This window comes from Pistacia vera, unplaced genomic scaffold (assembly GCF_008641045.1).
Source record: "Pistacia vera cultivar Batoury unplaced genomic scaffold, PisVer_v2 Contig445, whole genome shotgun sequence".
NCBI classification, from domain to species: domain Eukaryota; kingdom Viridiplantae; phylum Streptophyta; class Magnoliopsida; order Sapindales; family Anacardiaceae; genus Pistacia; species Pistacia vera.
In genome coordinates, this window is record NW_022196274.1 from 526,421 (window position 1) to 542,036 (window position 15,616).

Below are 15,616 nucleotides of genomic sequence, written 5' to 3' on the forward strand. Positions count from 1 at the left end.
AAACACTTATCAATTAGAGTTTTATTGAGCAAGTTATAGCTAATTTACTATTGATTGTTTAGTAGAAACTGAGAAACAGGGAAAACCAAAATGTGTGTGATGATAAACTGAATAGTTCGACAGTGGGCCTATAGTTATCCAAATTCATCATATAATATATTAAAGTAAAGCTCTGTCTATCTAGTTTTCAAATATTCAAAGCGCTCATTAATTAAAGTTTTATTGAGCAAGTTATGGCTAATTTACTACTGATTGTTAATAGAAACCAAGAAACAGGGGAAACCGAAATGTGTGTGATAATAAATTGAATGGTTCGGCAGTGGGCCTACAGTTATCCAAATTCATCATATATATATCAAATTAAAGCCCTGTCTCTCTAGTTTCTAAATATTCAAACCGTTCATCAATTGGAGTTTTATTGAGCAAGTTATGGTCAATTTACTACTGACTGTTCAGTAAAAACCGAAATGTGTGTGATAATAAACTAAATAGTTCGGCAGCGGGTCTACAGTTATCCAAATTCATCATATAATATTTCAAATTAAAGCCCTATCTTCCTAGTTTCCAAAAATTCAACCGTTCATCAATTGAAGTTTTATTGAGCAAGTTATGACTAATTTACTAATGATTGTTCAGTGAAAACCGAGAAACAGGGAAAACCAAAATGTGTGTGATGATAAGTTGAATGGTTTGGCGGTGGGTCTACAGTTATTCGAATTCATCGTATAATATATTAAATTAAATCCTTGTCTGTCTAGCTTCCAAATATTCAAACCGCTCATTAATTAGATTTTTATTGAGTAAGTTATGACCAATTTACTACTGGCTATTCAATGGAAACCGAAATGTGTTTGATGATAAACTGAATGGTTCAGCAATAGGTCTACAATTATTCAAAAAACTTTTAATCAAATTAAATTTGAACTAAAGAAGATTTCAGTTTATTACCATTGTGGATGAAAATATTTTTCAGCAACTTGCTTGCAGAAATTATAATCAACAACAGCATGAAATTAACTTTTCATATAATATTAACTAAAAAGGATATGACAATATTACAATTGTTAATGAATCATTGTTCGGCAACTGGTCTCTTGCAATTATATAGTACAATCTATATAGCTTTGCATCTTTCTTCTTACAATTCAACGGTATGGTTCAGCCAATGGCTACAATTCTATAGTACAATTGTAAACAACTTGATGATCAAAATGGTTCGGCACATATAGCAGAAAAATAATTGATCCAAATAGTTCGCCACATGGATTTTTTTAGTACAACAGTAGACAAATAAATGGTTTAAAATGGTCCGGCCTATGTCTTCTTATAATTGAATAACATAATTACTGGTTCGTCAAATGGATTTGATAATTATGTAGCATAATTTATGGCTCACCATCTGGACTAAAACAATCAAATAGTCAAAACCATAAAATAAATTACATAACCTTTTTAACAAAACTATAAAGCAAACATGATAAGAGTATTACAATACAATAGCAAATAAATTACAACTATGAGAACAAATTTTACGTTTCTAACAAAAAAATATGTAGCAACCATACATAGAAATTAAAGAGGCATATTAAAATGAATACATTACCTTCAACAGCACGCAACTTGCAACTATGAGAACAAATATTATGTTTAAACCAATAGTATATACCTACATCAAATCAAAATAAAAAAGGTTAACAATAAACTTGCAAAAGCAAAAGAAAATAATTACAAATAACAATTAAAATTTAAAATTTGAATACCTCTTTTTCTCTAGATAAATCATGTAACAAATTGTTAATATATCAACGTATATGTAGGATTCAAAGTAATGAATCCTTTCATATTCAATAAAATAAAAATAAATATATCTAACCCTTCATATTAAATACACATAAACATTCTAACTCTTCATATTAATTACACATAAACATTACCACATAACACATACAATTTATCTTTTCTCATTCACCAAATTCAATAATACACCTTATCAATCCCTTAATATTTACATTCATATTAATTATTGTTCAACAAAAACATTGATTCAAATTAAATTTATCAAAAACAGTGAAACATAATAATAAAACATTATAATTATAAAATGTAACTGAAATATTATATATGATAAAGACTCTCGGGGGTCAAGAGGCTTCGGAAATATTCCAACAAATGTTGTATTTATGTAATTAAACTCATCCAACAAACATTTATCATGTTATATTAATATCTATCATTAATATTACCAAATAGCATAAACCAATGACATGCAGACACTCACAACAATTTTAGCTTCTGAGATCATAAATGGCGCTCAAATAGCCTGTGCTTCAAGATTTATATAGATATGCAGATAATGTGGTTTTCTAATTAATAGTGTAATTATAAAGTTCAGCCAAAAGTGCAAAGAATGTTTGGCAGAATATAATATGATTTCTCTCAAACGGTTTCCCGTTCGCCGATGACTGTGCAGCCGATGATCAGGCCACTGGTGGTTAGGAGTAGTGTTTGTTTTCGGATTTGTGATTGAGATTGTGTCGAGTTTGGTAAATATGTGAGTTGCAATGCCGGTGAGTTTAAGCACATGGGTAATAGTCTAATAGAGGATAAAATAGTCAATTCACGCTCCACTTATTTCTTCAGGTATTTATATAATTATAGAAAACACAAGGGTGTCCACTGATAGTTTTTGTAAATTGAGGGTAGGTTTTGAATTAACGCATTGCAATATTTATATGAAAAAAAATAAAACGCCAGCGCCCTGTTTTCTCTTCTGTTTTATTTTTGAAGGACGCCAAGGTTTTGATAAGTTCGTGCCAGTTCTTCTTGTTGAGGTAAGCTCTTTCGGTCAGAATTTTCCTTCATTGAGTTATTTATTGTTGGATTTAGTTGTGTTCATGGATTTTTTTTTTTTTTTTCTGTATTAAGTTAAATTTTGGGTTTTTAGGGTTTGCTGTTCGTTATTCGATTAGGATTAGAATTATTTCATGATTATGATTGGTTTCTTTCTTTCGTCACTATTGACCAAAAAAATGGGTTTTTTGTACTCTGTTGCACGCATTTTCCATCTGAGTTCCCTCTAGTTTTTTCCCCTCTCTCGGTGTTTACCCTATTCTATCCTTCTTTGTTTTCTGTATTCTCTGTATTTCTCTATTTAACAGTTGGTTTTCTATTTTATTTTATTTAAAAGGAGAAAATGGGAGAAAGGAAAGTGCTGAACAAGTATTACCCACCGGATTTTGATCCATCGAAACTGCCCCGGATCCGACGACCAAAGAACCAGCAAATTAAGGTCCGGATGATGTTGCCCATGAGTATCCGGTGCAACACTTGTGGCAATTACATTTACAAAGGCACCAAGTTTAATTCTCGCAAAGAAGATGTCATTGGCGAGGTAACTTTTTATAATATAGTTAATTATCTTCTGATTGTTTGTATAGATTTTAATTTTTTTAAAGTAGTGAATGATTTTGCAGACATATCTTGGAATCCAACTTTTTAGGTTTTACTTCAAATGCACAAGGTGCTCGGCTGAGTTGACTATGAAAACAGATCCGCAAAATTCAGATTATGTGGTGGAGTCTGGTGCAACTCGTAATTTTGAACCTTGGCGTGCTGAGGATGAGGAAGCAGACAAGGAGAAAAAGAAGAGAACTGATGAAGAGACAGGGGATGCAATGAAAGCTCTGGAGAACAAAACATTGGATTCCAAAAGAGAGATGGACATCCTTGCTGCACTTGATGAAATGAAATCTATGAAGGTATATTTTAAAATTTTCACTTTATAGTTAGTATTGGATAATGAAATGAATCTGTGATTGGGTACTGAAATGTTTTCTTTTACGTTTTTTGCAGTCTAGACACGCCACTGTCAGTGTAGATGCAATGCTTGAGGCTTTGCAGAGTACAGCTGCAGAAAAGGTATTGATAGATTATAATCCTATTTCTTAGCATGATTGAGCTATTGCATCATCTTGTATTTGTTGAAAAGATTTGTACTAACTGATGCAGGAACATAATTGTTGCATTAATAATCCTATTTGTGGAGTGTTTTTACAATTTGAGCATTTAATATCTCCTATGGCTTGAGTTGTGTTTTCATTTTAGCCACTGTGAGGCAGTGGAGAACTTCTTGGTTTCTTTTAGTCTCTGCATTTGTAGGGCTATTTTAGAATGTCCTGCCATCTTTTTTGGAAGGCCTGGGCTATCTTGATGTTAGCACCTTTTTCTTCTTTGCTAAATGAAATCTTGTTCTATGTGTAAATTGCCTCAGCTAGTACAAAATTTCTGTGGCTGATAAAAAAAAATAATCATATTGTTAAGCTTCATTATTTTTCCTTTTTCTAGGTGTTTTTCTTTAAACGTGTAATCAATGCCAACTTCTCTTTGGTTGCTATACTCATGCATGATCAACTTTGTTGAATATCGTATTGTTGCATTGGAGTCAACTTCATTATCACTGAATTAAGTATTATTCTTTCAAACAACTCCACAAAAATTTGTGGTATCTCCATTTATTTTCTGCATTGAATGACTCAATTTTTTTATAGCATGAATCTGTAATGATATTAATGCCACTTTTGTCCACTTATGGCACTTCTTTGCATGGAACTACATATGCATTGGAAGAAATGAACACTTAACAGTGAGAGTGAGAGATGAACGAAATATGAGTGTGTACACCCTGAAAAACTGGAAAAATTGGAAGTCGTGAGTTTATGCTTAATTCTTTTACATGCTTGTCATCTCTTTTTTGTTATAAAATCCGTGACCAAATTGGTGGGTTTATGTGATGACAGGAGAAGAAGTTGGAAGAAGAGGATGAAGCCCTTATCAGATCACTATTCCAAGTTAGTATCAGCTTCTTCTCGTGCTAGATTCTTCCTCCTTGTCTCGTTTGTTTCTTTGGTTCTGATTGGTTTCTAATTTGTGTTTGAATGTAGAAACCAAAAGAAATTGTTCGAAGGATTTCTGATGAAGATCTTGATGATGATGGAGATTTTTTTCAGCTTGCAAGTGAAAGCAGTGAAAAATCAAACAATAACTTGAAGGTATGTTGATGAGGTATCTATGGTTTATGCTTTTTGTTAATTATGTTGTAGTTATGAATGAACTTTGAAATTTTAACATCATTTTCGTTCTACTTTAAACTTAACACAATCATGCATACTTAATTCATCAAAATTAACAGGATGGAATAACATCATCTGTGCCATTTAATTATTAAGAGGCGGAACTGATGACATTTACAACCTGTGTAATAAGAGGACTCTGTTTACTCCCAAAATCTAGAAAATAAAATAATACCCTTTTTTTGCTTGATATTCCATTTGAACCAGCTATGCATGCTTCCTACATGCTCAAAGCCTTTTATCTTTTCTCGATGGATTGTGCAGTCTTTTTATCTATATCTTTGTATTTTCTGCTACCATGTGAGTCTTTGTTGGAGTTCTTTCCTCACAAGCAAAGATGGCACATCTTTTTTGCTAATTTTATGTCTTGTATTGGCAAAGTTTTGAAAGTAATCCATGAAATGTAAATTTCTGAGCTCATGCTTTCATGTATGTGCATTGCAGAAGAGAAAGGTTTCTGAAGAAATTCCAAGTAAGCCAACAGATTCTTTAACAGAAGACAGTGTTGACAGCTCCAGCAATAGAGGTATGCCGTGATCATTTCGATAGTCTGTCTTCTTAATAGATATGTTACTTATAAGTCATCATGCACTGGTTATAACAGAGTCATATGAAAAAAAGAGCAGTGGAAACAATTTTTTTACGTGTGTGATTATGTTCAACTGGCATTTTCATCCATCGCTTTTGATAAACTTGCAGGCATGCAATCTTGGCTTCATGCTTAGATTATGTAAACCTAATTTCCATGTATCGATTTTTTGCAAGATTTACACTCTAAAATAATGATACAGAATATGCTTTTACTAGAAACTGACTTTTATGAATGGTAAAAGCTGAAGTAGTATCAACAAGATAGGAATGGGAAAGAAAAGACTAGAAACAGGTGGGGTGGGTGAAATTGTACTTGTAGCATAATATCTTGTATGGTCGACTAGACATTAAGAGAGTCATTTCACCATTTACTAACAAATGTATGGAAATACTTGTGAATGTAAACCAAACATCTATGATCAGTGTTTCAGTTGTTCAGTTCTGTGTGGATTATCCAAATCATTACACTTTTGTTTTACCATTATGGAAATTTAGTTCACAGTGATAGCTACTGACATATTCTTGTTGTGACTGATTTTTAACAGAAACTCCGACTGATTCAGGGAGCCAAGGTGATTCAAAGCTGCCTCGGAAAACTCCTTTGGTTAGGATATCAGTTATCAGAAAACCAACTGTGGCCAGTGACACCAAAGTTGCTGCAAAATCTGAGAGCAAACAACTAGAAAGCACTGGATTGCTATCACTCTGCCAAAACTATGATAGTGATGATGAGTAGTGTAGTTTATTGTACATCAAAACTCTTAACACTTTTCTTGGACTTTGTAAAATTTTTATTGAAATTTGACCGTCAGTCATGAAACCGTGATCTGAACCTATATAAAGATGCCAAGTAATTTTGTTCATGTGTTGCAGCCATAGCAATTAATTTTAAAGGAATATTTGTATGCATAATTCATTTAAGACCAATACAGAAATAGAATGGATTATTGTTTATTTGTTATTCGAATTTATTGTTATCATTTGATTTTCTCTCGTTACCAAAATTTGCTAGCCTCAGTACATTATGCACAATGTATTGGAGAATGAATATGAAGGAAGCATAGAACAGAAAACAAAGCATATTTGCTTTTCAAAGCAATGCATGGCAGCAACAAAATGCCCCATCTATAAGAATTAAGAAGTGGTTTCTGGATTTGCCACAATTCAAGTACAACTTATTGGAATCATCCGTAAGTGTTCAGATCAGTACATAATTTCAAACACTAACTATTAAGAACACGATCTACCAGCACGACACAAAATAGCGAGCAACCATTTCGCTAACATTATCAATACTGAAAAAGGATTTCGACATCACAAAAGAGTGATTCTTGATTATTTGTTACCTTTCCTTTTCCACAAGTCTCCGAACTTTTTAATTCCAGAACCCTTTCGTTTACCACTACCAAAACCATCATCCAAGTCATCTGCCATCCCAGGCGATCCTACAAAGCCGGCATAGCCGCCTGCCAATGGCTCAAACACACCACCAAAGTGCTTATCCATGGATCCACACCTCTCAGGAATCCTCCCATTCATCTCTACACCGCCAGCAAGAACAGCTGCTGCCGCATCTGCTGCTTTTCTCCACTGTTCGGTCTGTACTCTCAGCTTCTTCATCTCCGTTTCTAGTGCCTCTTTCGCTCCTTCCACAGCTTCCAGCTTCTCCTTCAACTTTACCACCTCTTCTTTACTTGCCTTCAACTCTTCTCCAAGTTGGCTCAGGTTCTGTGTCATTTCCTCTTTTTTCACTTCAGCAGTTGAAATCTTCAAGGTAGCCTCATTCACCTGCTGTTTCAGGCTTTCATTTTCTTGACCGATCACCACTAGCTCTTTCTCCTTCTCTTCTAACTTGGATTTTAGCATGGTTATCTCTTCCTTTGCCAGAGATAAGTCATGGTCAGATGCTTTCTCTGGCTCTGGAGTTGCCGGTGGTTCAGTCGATACGTCAATTTGTTTGGTCTCTTTTTCCTCAGAGGTCTGTTGACTGATTTCAACCTTGGGCTCAACTGTTACTTTCTCTACCGGAACTTCAAAAACATCAGTCTCCTGCTCGATTTCATCCTGAAATTCTTCCTGGGGATAGGTTTCTCTTATATTAGCTTCTTCTTGGATTTCACTTGGAGAATGCTGTTTTGCAATCTCCAGAGACTCTCTAGCTTTTGGTTTCTTGATTTTCTTCTCCAGTTCTTCTTGAGCTTCCTTCTTTGCAGCCTCAGCTGATGCCAACTGGTCTTTCAGAACCTTTAGCTCTTCTTGCGCTTGCCCAAGTTGAGATTCCAAATCCGCAATGCGAGTACCAAGTTTCTTCTGGTGTACTGGATCAGAGTGAGGGGCACCTCTTGGCGAGCGACGGTCTCCAAGCTTGGGACTGCGATCAGCAATTGGTCGATGATGTGGTGGATCTGAATCAGAACTTGATGTCCTGAGCTGATGCGGACCTCGAGGAGACTGTCTTTGAGGTACTTCCGATCCCCTATTCCTCATTAAAACAAGACAAAAAAATCAACCAAATATTATTTAGACACTCAATTTACTTGAATCTTATTGACATGCTATTCACATAAACAAACTAAAGTTATATAAAGAGAAGGATTACACTAGTGAGTTGAGTTTTTATTAATGATCTCGCAGAACGGGAAGCAACTCAACAGAAATCACATTCCTGGATGAAATGATAAACAAAGTAATTGTGATAAGATTTGCGTCTCTAACCTTGACCTCGGCATTTTGTAAACCTGAAGATGTATGCAGAAGAAGAGCGATGCAAAGGAATAGATAGTCAGAAGCTTGTAATCTGCAAAATTCAAGGTGCCAAAAGCATCAATATACCAATTAAATCAAAGAAAATGAATGCCACAGAAACATAACAAGAACATCTACTCCATTTAGGCCACCAAGAGTCCCAAAGAGTCTATGATCCTAGATATCTGCAATTGATGAAAGGTCAAAACTCAAGGGCCTGAAACCAACAAAATTATAACTGTTTATGTCCTTTGTCTTGCATGTTCTAAGTCAATACATGCCTATGCAATTCCTAGCAGGTCGATTCACAATTTAATGCAAATTAGGCCTGGCCGCAGCATGTGACTGTAAAAGTACATTTTTAAAATTTCCCACAGAAGCACAGGCTCCCCACAAGCATTGCAATGTGGTTCATTATAAGTTAGGTCATTCCTCATCAACAAAATAGTCAAAGAAGTAACATGTTTGCCATCTCCACCATCTAATGGTCCCTTATGCAAAATTAGAATTGGACATTATACATCCAATGCCCCAAAAGAAAAAGAAAATGAATGTGCAAAATCATTTCAAAATCTTCTGGCGTTCACGCAGAGCAGGAAAGCCATGCAATTCAGCAGAGGGGTTAACATTTACGCTTTCCAAGTGGGTGCATTTGGCCCACCATTTTACTCATTTTAGGCATCAAATTATTCAATAATTGAAAGCAAAACTTCACTTTAGTTTTGTGGTAAAATTTGAAGCAAACCCACTTCCATCTTTTTCACATAATGAATTACTTTCATATTGCTGATCAAATCATGACTGCAAAACAATGTGAAAAACAGAAAAAATACAACACCTCTAGGAAATCCCAGTAACATTACCGGGATCAACGAGGTTAGTAACATACAATGCGAGATTGATAAATGTTATCAATATTACTTGGCCAGTAGGATAATGTTCCCCCAAAATATATCTTCAAACTTTACCAAAACTTGTCTACAAGGACCCAAAAATACCAAAATCCAATAAAATCCGAAATGAAAACTTCAAGGAAATCACTTTTGCCAAGCCTCCATGTGTTTATATTTCTCAAGAGCTTTTCTGGGGCAGTGTAAAAAAGCACTTTTCTTGTTCCATCATATATCAAACTGTGGGCATTTTCTTAAAGCTCTAATAAAATAACTTTTTTTGTCACCGATATTTTCAAATTCACAAGGGCACTTATGATATTCCACTCAGTTTTTCCATTATTTCAGCTTTTGCTGACAAGTTTAAAAGTAGTGGATGATATAAAAGGAGCAGAGACAGAGGCAGGCAGGCATGTTTTACACAAGTACAAAAATCAGCCTCAGGAAGAAGGAAAGATATATCTCTCCACGCGCCACCACGCGCGTGGTATTGTATCATAGAAATTTGCTAAATTTGTATGTATTTGTACATACGAGACAACCATAGACAACAACAAAATTATTGTGTATTCAATCAATTGGTTATTCAAACGAAAAATATAAAATAAAAATTCAAACAGATCAATGGTCAAGAATCACCATATTTGAGGAGATTGAAATGGATCAACCATTGATAGTCGTAAAAAATAATGAAAAATATTAAATGGGTTAGATCTTAAATAAATAAATATAAGTCTCAACTGTATTTTGAGACCTTGCTGATGATGAAGTGTTTGGTAGCTGAGAAAAGAAAAGAAGAGGCAAGAGAAAGTGATGAGATTTTAACTTCAAGAACATCTTGCACTCTCATTTTCAACAATAAAAAAGATCACACCACAAGAAAACTAGCAATGCCGGACAACAAGCATGCATAAATAACAGCGAAAAAATAAAACAATGCAAGAGAAAAAAGAAGAAGAAAATCAATAAAAGAAACTTCTTTTTCACCTCACCTTGTTATCTGAAACTGAGAGCTTTAGCTTGAGCTACACATATTCTTCATCTATGATGAATTTATGAGAAACCCTTTTGAGAAAAATGCAAGAGAATCAATGGAGAAGAAGAAAGGTAAAATCTTTTTTTTTTCACAATAAGTAATGGGGATGGAGATGGAGATAGAGATAGAAAGAGAAGTGAGGTGAAAAGTTTGAAACTTAGAAATAAAGCTGGTGGGATTTTGAGTGTTGCGGGTGAGGGTGAGGGTGAGGGTGAGGGTGATGGTAGTGCAGGAGAGGACAAAAGAGTAATTTAAAAAATGGGGGTAAGTAAATTAATTTAATGTTAAATCTTGAAAATACAACCTGTGTAACAATGGACTCTTGTCTTTTTGTCAGATTATCTCTCTAAATTCAAACTCTTTTTTCTAATTTCGAACACTTTCCTCCTGTTCCAATAAACACTACAGTGCGTGCAATTTTTCAACTTTAAATATTGTTTCAAATTTATTTGTATTTTCAAATTTTAATATCTTTAACTTATGCATCGTAATCTACATTATAGATTTAATTAACTTTTGTTTGGTGTATAAATAGACTCGGAAACGGACGTGTATATTCATCTAATCATAATAGGTTATATTTAAACTCTTTCAATCATAACATGTTATATCAATGTATGTAACAGCTCGTATTTTATAATTGGACAGATCCATGTTTGTTCATGTAGCGATAGATTTTATTCGAAAATGAATGAATTTGTGAGCATGTCTTACTACATGATATGATCTAGGGGTGGTAAAATTCAGTGTTTTAAAACTTGACCTAGCCCGACCGGTTAAACCGGTTTAATTGAAACCTAGGACCTTCATCGACTTGGGTTGACAATTTCTCTATTCACCGAAAATCCTAGAATTTGAGATGATGATCGATGAACAATTGAAGGTCGGGGTGTTAGGGTTTTTGAAGAGAAAGTGCCGATGAGTGTAATGGTAGCGATGGAATTGATTTTTAGTGAATTAATCTATTGAAAATCGAAAAATAATCGATGGCAACAACAGTCAGCTTTTGTCGGCGATTGGTGAGATGAACGGGGGTGGGGTGAGATGAGTTTTGGTCAGGAGGTTGAGGGGAATATTTTCGTGGTGATGGGGAGGGTTGTCAACGCCAGCGGTGGTGAGATCTAGCCGAAATCAGTTGACGCTAGCATTAGGTAGATCTGGCAAAAATCGATCAATTTTTTACCAGATCTTAGATAGATTTTCTAGGGTATGGGCTCAAGGGATGATTGTGATTGCATTTTGTGTGTCGCCGCCACCAACTAGTCGACAACCGATTTGTATTTGGGGTGTGTTTGCTAAATTTTAAACCTATAGGGACTTAACTGGGATTTTTAAGGTTGAATTTGTTAAATTTATTAAAAAAAAAAAATTACCCTGTTTGACTGGCTGATCAAACTGGTTAAATCAATCAACCCAGGACCCGACAACTTTGTTAGGTTTCTTCTCGGGTTGGTTATTAAAACATTGGTAAAATTGATTGATGTGTCGAGTTTGAGTATTGTCACATAGAGGAGTAGAATGTGATTATTCATGAATATGACAAGAATATATAGCACATAAACTGTTTAATAAACAGCTTGTACTTGTATTGCAACACAACTTAACCTATTTATGACATGTTTAACTCATAAACATGAGATAAACTGTTTAATAAATGGCTCGTACTTGTATTGCAACACAACTTAACCTATTTTTTAACTTGTTTATCTCGTGTTTAATTTGTTTAACCAATTTATTAATCATGTCGTACTTATGTCATAAATGATTAATCGTGTCATAATCGATTAATAATCATATCAAAAATGGGTTGTGTAACCTTATTAACTATTTGTGTAACTTAACATGTTTGTAGGTATTGGAACTTATCAACCAAGATACAATTGAGTTGTACGAATTCGTGTATTATTGGTTGATTTTGTTAAAAATTACCCCTCCTAGTATGATCTATGTTCTTTCTTCTTAAGATTTGATAGAGATACAACCATCTTACATTAAATTTGGTGCATAAATCTTATAAATTACTCAAACCAATTAATATCTCAAGTGATAGTATATATGCTGTTATTTATTTATTTATTTTACAGCTCTACATAGTAAAAGTTTAAAATCAATAGATTCGCTTCAATTTTACTCCAAATTCTGGGAATGCTCAATAATATTGAAAAGTTATTGTTAATTAATTGAGTAGGGCAACAAATGCAAAAGATCATTAAAACTTTTATACTTTTGTTTGACTTGAATGCCCCTACCTTTTGATTATTGTTCTTCTAAGGATTATATGTATTCATTAATTAAATCATCTCCACTCATTCATTAATATATTTTTTGCCATTTCTTCTTCTTTTACTTATTTATTTTATTTAAACAATAACTATTTATTTGTATTAATATATTAGGATTTGATGATCGTAAAAAGATGTAACTATATTAAATATTAAATAGTTGATTCAATAACTTGATGAGATCAATATTAATTATTGGAATATGATTAAAAGGTTTAAGTATCAACTTTCAAACCATAATCCAATGATAAAAAAACATTATGCAACAAGGAAATACAAACCCCTAATAATGTTATACCTAATTTAGGTTCTTCAATGATAAGAGTTACTATAAGGCCCAACGGCATCTTCCCACCCAAAGTTTGCCCTAAAGACAATTTCATATCCAAAAAGTTTCAAAACAATGGTTTCCACATACCATTAAAATCTGTTAGTAAAATATGTTACCTGATATTGTGCAATAACTGTAAACACAAAAATACTCTCTCGTCTTTGAATCCAAATCTCAAATCTTATTTGACCAGAATCGCACTCCGACGAGCTAACGTGTGGGACGTGCGTGCAGGGAGTTGGTTGGGGCAAAAAAGTAAACAAGTAGCAGGCATTTTCAAAACCATAAAAATTTTTGTCGCTAGCGATAGGGAAATGGCCGGGGAAATTTTACAATCAGTCAACAACAAACTCAAACTCCAAAACAACAATCAATTATGTCCAAACAACTCCACAATTACTCCAATCAAAATCCCAATCACAATTATCGCTCAAAAACCCTAGGTCGTATCGATGATGATTGGAGAACAATCTTGGCCAAGGATGTTTGGGGATTTTGTAAAAGGGAGGCCTGTAAAGCTCAGGGTGGCGATATGTTGGATTTTAAAGGTCGAGATCGATCAGAATTCGGCCTAAGAAGGTCGATCGCATGAAGCACAAAACACGTGATTGTCGTCGGTTTGTGAGGCCGACGGGATGGGTGGTATAAAGGTTTTGGTATGGGAGGTTCAAGGAATCAGATGGTGGTGGCGAGGATCGTTACGATGCCAGAATCAGCCGGTGGGCATGAAATGACAGTCATGTGGTTGGTTGCGAAGAGGTGAAAATCTGGCCAAAAAACAGTCGGTAAGGCTATGTAAGTGTGTAATCTGGGTTACGGTGACTTTTCCCGTTGATTCCGGTGAAGAATCTGACAAGAACCAGCAGTGAACGGTTGGCGGTGGCACCTGTAGTGGTGATGAGAAGAAAATGGAAGGAGGGTTTTTTTTGTTTTTATATAGGGATAAAATGACATAATTACCCTTTGATTGTTTTTAAATTTACTATCCTATCATTCTTCAGTTAAACTTAACGGACAAATATTAATGGAAAGTGGATAGTTGTCATTTCAAACTTTTTGGGTACGAAATTGTCTTTAGGGTAAACTTTGGGTGGATGTCCTTCGGCCTTACTATAAATTATGAAGAAAAGAAAAGCTCTTTGAAGTGTACGAAATCGACAACGAGTAAGCAAAGAATTTATGGTCAAAACATGTATCCCATTTGGTTGTTGCAAGGTTTGGTGAGACATTATGATTATGGTTTATAAAATTGACAAAAAAATTTATTGAATTTACATAAAGGATTTTGAGTTTAAACCACTATTCTCACATTGTTACTAAGAAAACCCAAAACCCAATATTTAAACCTCTCTTTTCACATCGTCACTAAGAAAATGATACGTGTAGAAGTCTCACAAGCCACCCCACATTCCACTTCCCATGCAAGTCCCAAGCAAATAGCCACGTCTTCATTGTTGGAGAATAAATAGGAGTTTGTTTCTCCATTAACAAGTTTCAAGATCAAGCTTTAGGAGTCTTTTACTGCTTTTTAGTTATTAGTTGGTTATGGGTAGTTACCATATCTTAGAAAATAGGATCAATTACAGAAGTATTGTTAGGAAGTCCTTATAAATTGGTTGAGTCGTATAGTTTGTTTTCATGTTATTTTTCTAGTTAAACAATATTATAAGAAAACTCCTTGAAGATCCAATCTCTATCGAACAAGATTACTCATCCCTTCCTTATTTCTTTATTTTCTTAGCACAACGGGTTGTCTTGCTCATAAGGCTTCTAAGGCCTCAAGCTCTCAGGTACCAACACCTAACATTTTGGTATCAGAGTCAAGTTTGTCGGAGGAGCGCACCAAGCAACTGGAAGCTGAAAATAGATGACATTTCTCATACCCAAGAGCGTAACTGCCTGGAGATGCACGAGCTTTTCACCGCCATGAACAACCACCTTGATCAGTTGAGTATTCACTCTAAAATCGACAAAGGAGAGACCTCTCATGGTTACACCAACACTTCGCGCACCACTCAAGGCACTCGATTGGTGGTACCTAAGTTAACCAAGCTGGAGTTTCCCAAATACTTTAGAGCAGATGACCCTACTAGCTAGATATGTAGAGCTGAACAGTTTTTTGAATTTCAACGAATTGCTCCAGATGAGCAAATGGCATTAGCAGCTTATCACTTGGATAGAGAGGCCCAAATGTGGTACCAACTCGCCAAGGCAGATGGCAAGGTTGAGACCCGGTCCCAACTCAAGAATGGGTTACAAACCCGTTTTGGACCTACGCAGTTCCAAGACTTCTTCGACAACCTGTCTAAACTTCGTCAATATGGAAGTGTACGTGAGTATCAAACCCAGTTTGAGAAATTACTAACCCGTGCAGGTTCGTTATCTCCATCACAGCAAGTGGGTTGCTTCGCTAGTGGACTCAAAGAATTTATCCGTGTGGAGGTGCAGGCATCGCGACCTTTAACCTTAAGCACTACGATAGGCCTCGTTAGGCTTTACAAAGCTAAGGTCTCTGTTGGGACCAAAAAAAAACCAACTCAAGGAGCTTCTCGAACCTTTCCTGTCAACAATGGAACCGTGAGCCGACCAGTCACTTCATCCATCCGACAATT

At 35.0% G+C, this 15,616-nt stretch overlaps 2 protein-coding genes across 6 annotated transcripts; one reads left to right on the top strand and one right to left on the bottom strand.

Moving 5' to 3' along the window:
* The first annotated feature begins 2,741 nt into the window (after positions 1-2,741).
* Positions 2,742-6,497, top strand: LOC116144411 (splicing factor YJU2). 2 transcript variants are annotated; one of them, XM_031429854.1, is made up of 8 exons: positions 2,742-2,831; positions 3,188-3,391; positions 3,474-3,758; positions 3,853-3,918; positions 4,797-4,847; positions 4,941-5,048; positions 5,574-5,655; positions 6,266-6,497. In XM_031429854.1, exons 2-8 carry the CDS (start codon positions 3,194-3,196, stop codon positions 6,454-6,456), a joined length of 981 nt encoding a protein of 326 aa, XP_031285714.1. In that variant the 5' UTR covers positions 2,742-2,831; positions 3,188-3,193; the 3' UTR covers positions 6,457-6,497. The 2 variants fall into 2 exon arrangements, with proteins under 2 accessions (XP_031285714.1, XP_031285715.1); XM_031429855.1 differs by lacking the exon at positions 2,742-2,831 and having other exon boundaries at positions 3,252-3,391; positions 3,459-3,758.
* A 364-nt stretch (positions 6,498-6,861) lies between these two features.
* LOC116144417 (interactor of constitutive active ROPs 4-like) lies at positions 6,862-10,495 on the bottom strand. Of its 4 annotated transcripts, none has more exons than XM_031429862.1 (2): positions 10,348-10,495; positions 6,862-8,517 (listed from the first exon to the last, which is right to left on the bottom strand). In XM_031429862.1, exon 2 carries the CDS (start codon positions 8,205-8,207, stop codon positions 7,056-7,058), a length of 1,152 nt encoding a protein of 383 aa, XP_031285722.1. In that variant the 5' UTR covers positions 8,208-8,517; positions 10,348-10,495; the 3' UTR covers positions 6,862-7,055. The 4 variants fall into 4 exon arrangements, with proteins under 4 accessions (XP_031285722.1, XP_031285723.1, XP_031285725.1 ...); XM_031429863.1 differs by having other exon boundaries at positions 10,343-10,495; XM_031429865.1 differs by lacking the exon at positions 10,348-10,495 and adding an exon at positions 9,329-9,430.
* Between the last annotated feature and the right edge of the window lie 5,121 nt (positions 10,496-15,616).

Coding starts and splice junctions, on each gene's coding strand:
- LOC116144411 (XM_031429854.1), top strand. CDS start 3,194: ATGGGAGAAAGGAAAGTGCTGAACAAGTATTACCCACCGGATTTTGAT. Junction 3,392..3,473: donor AAGAAGATGTCATTGGCGAG/GTAACTTTTTAT, acceptor ATGATTTTGCAG/ACATATCTTGGAATCCAACT. Junction 4,848..4,940: donor TTATCAGATCACTATTCCAA/GTTAGTATCAGC, acceptor GTTTGAATGTAG/AAACCAAAAGAAATTGTTCG.
- LOC116144417 (XM_031429862.1), bottom strand. CDS start 8,207: ATGAGGAATAGGGGATCGGAAGTACCTCAAAGACAGTCTCCTCGAGGT.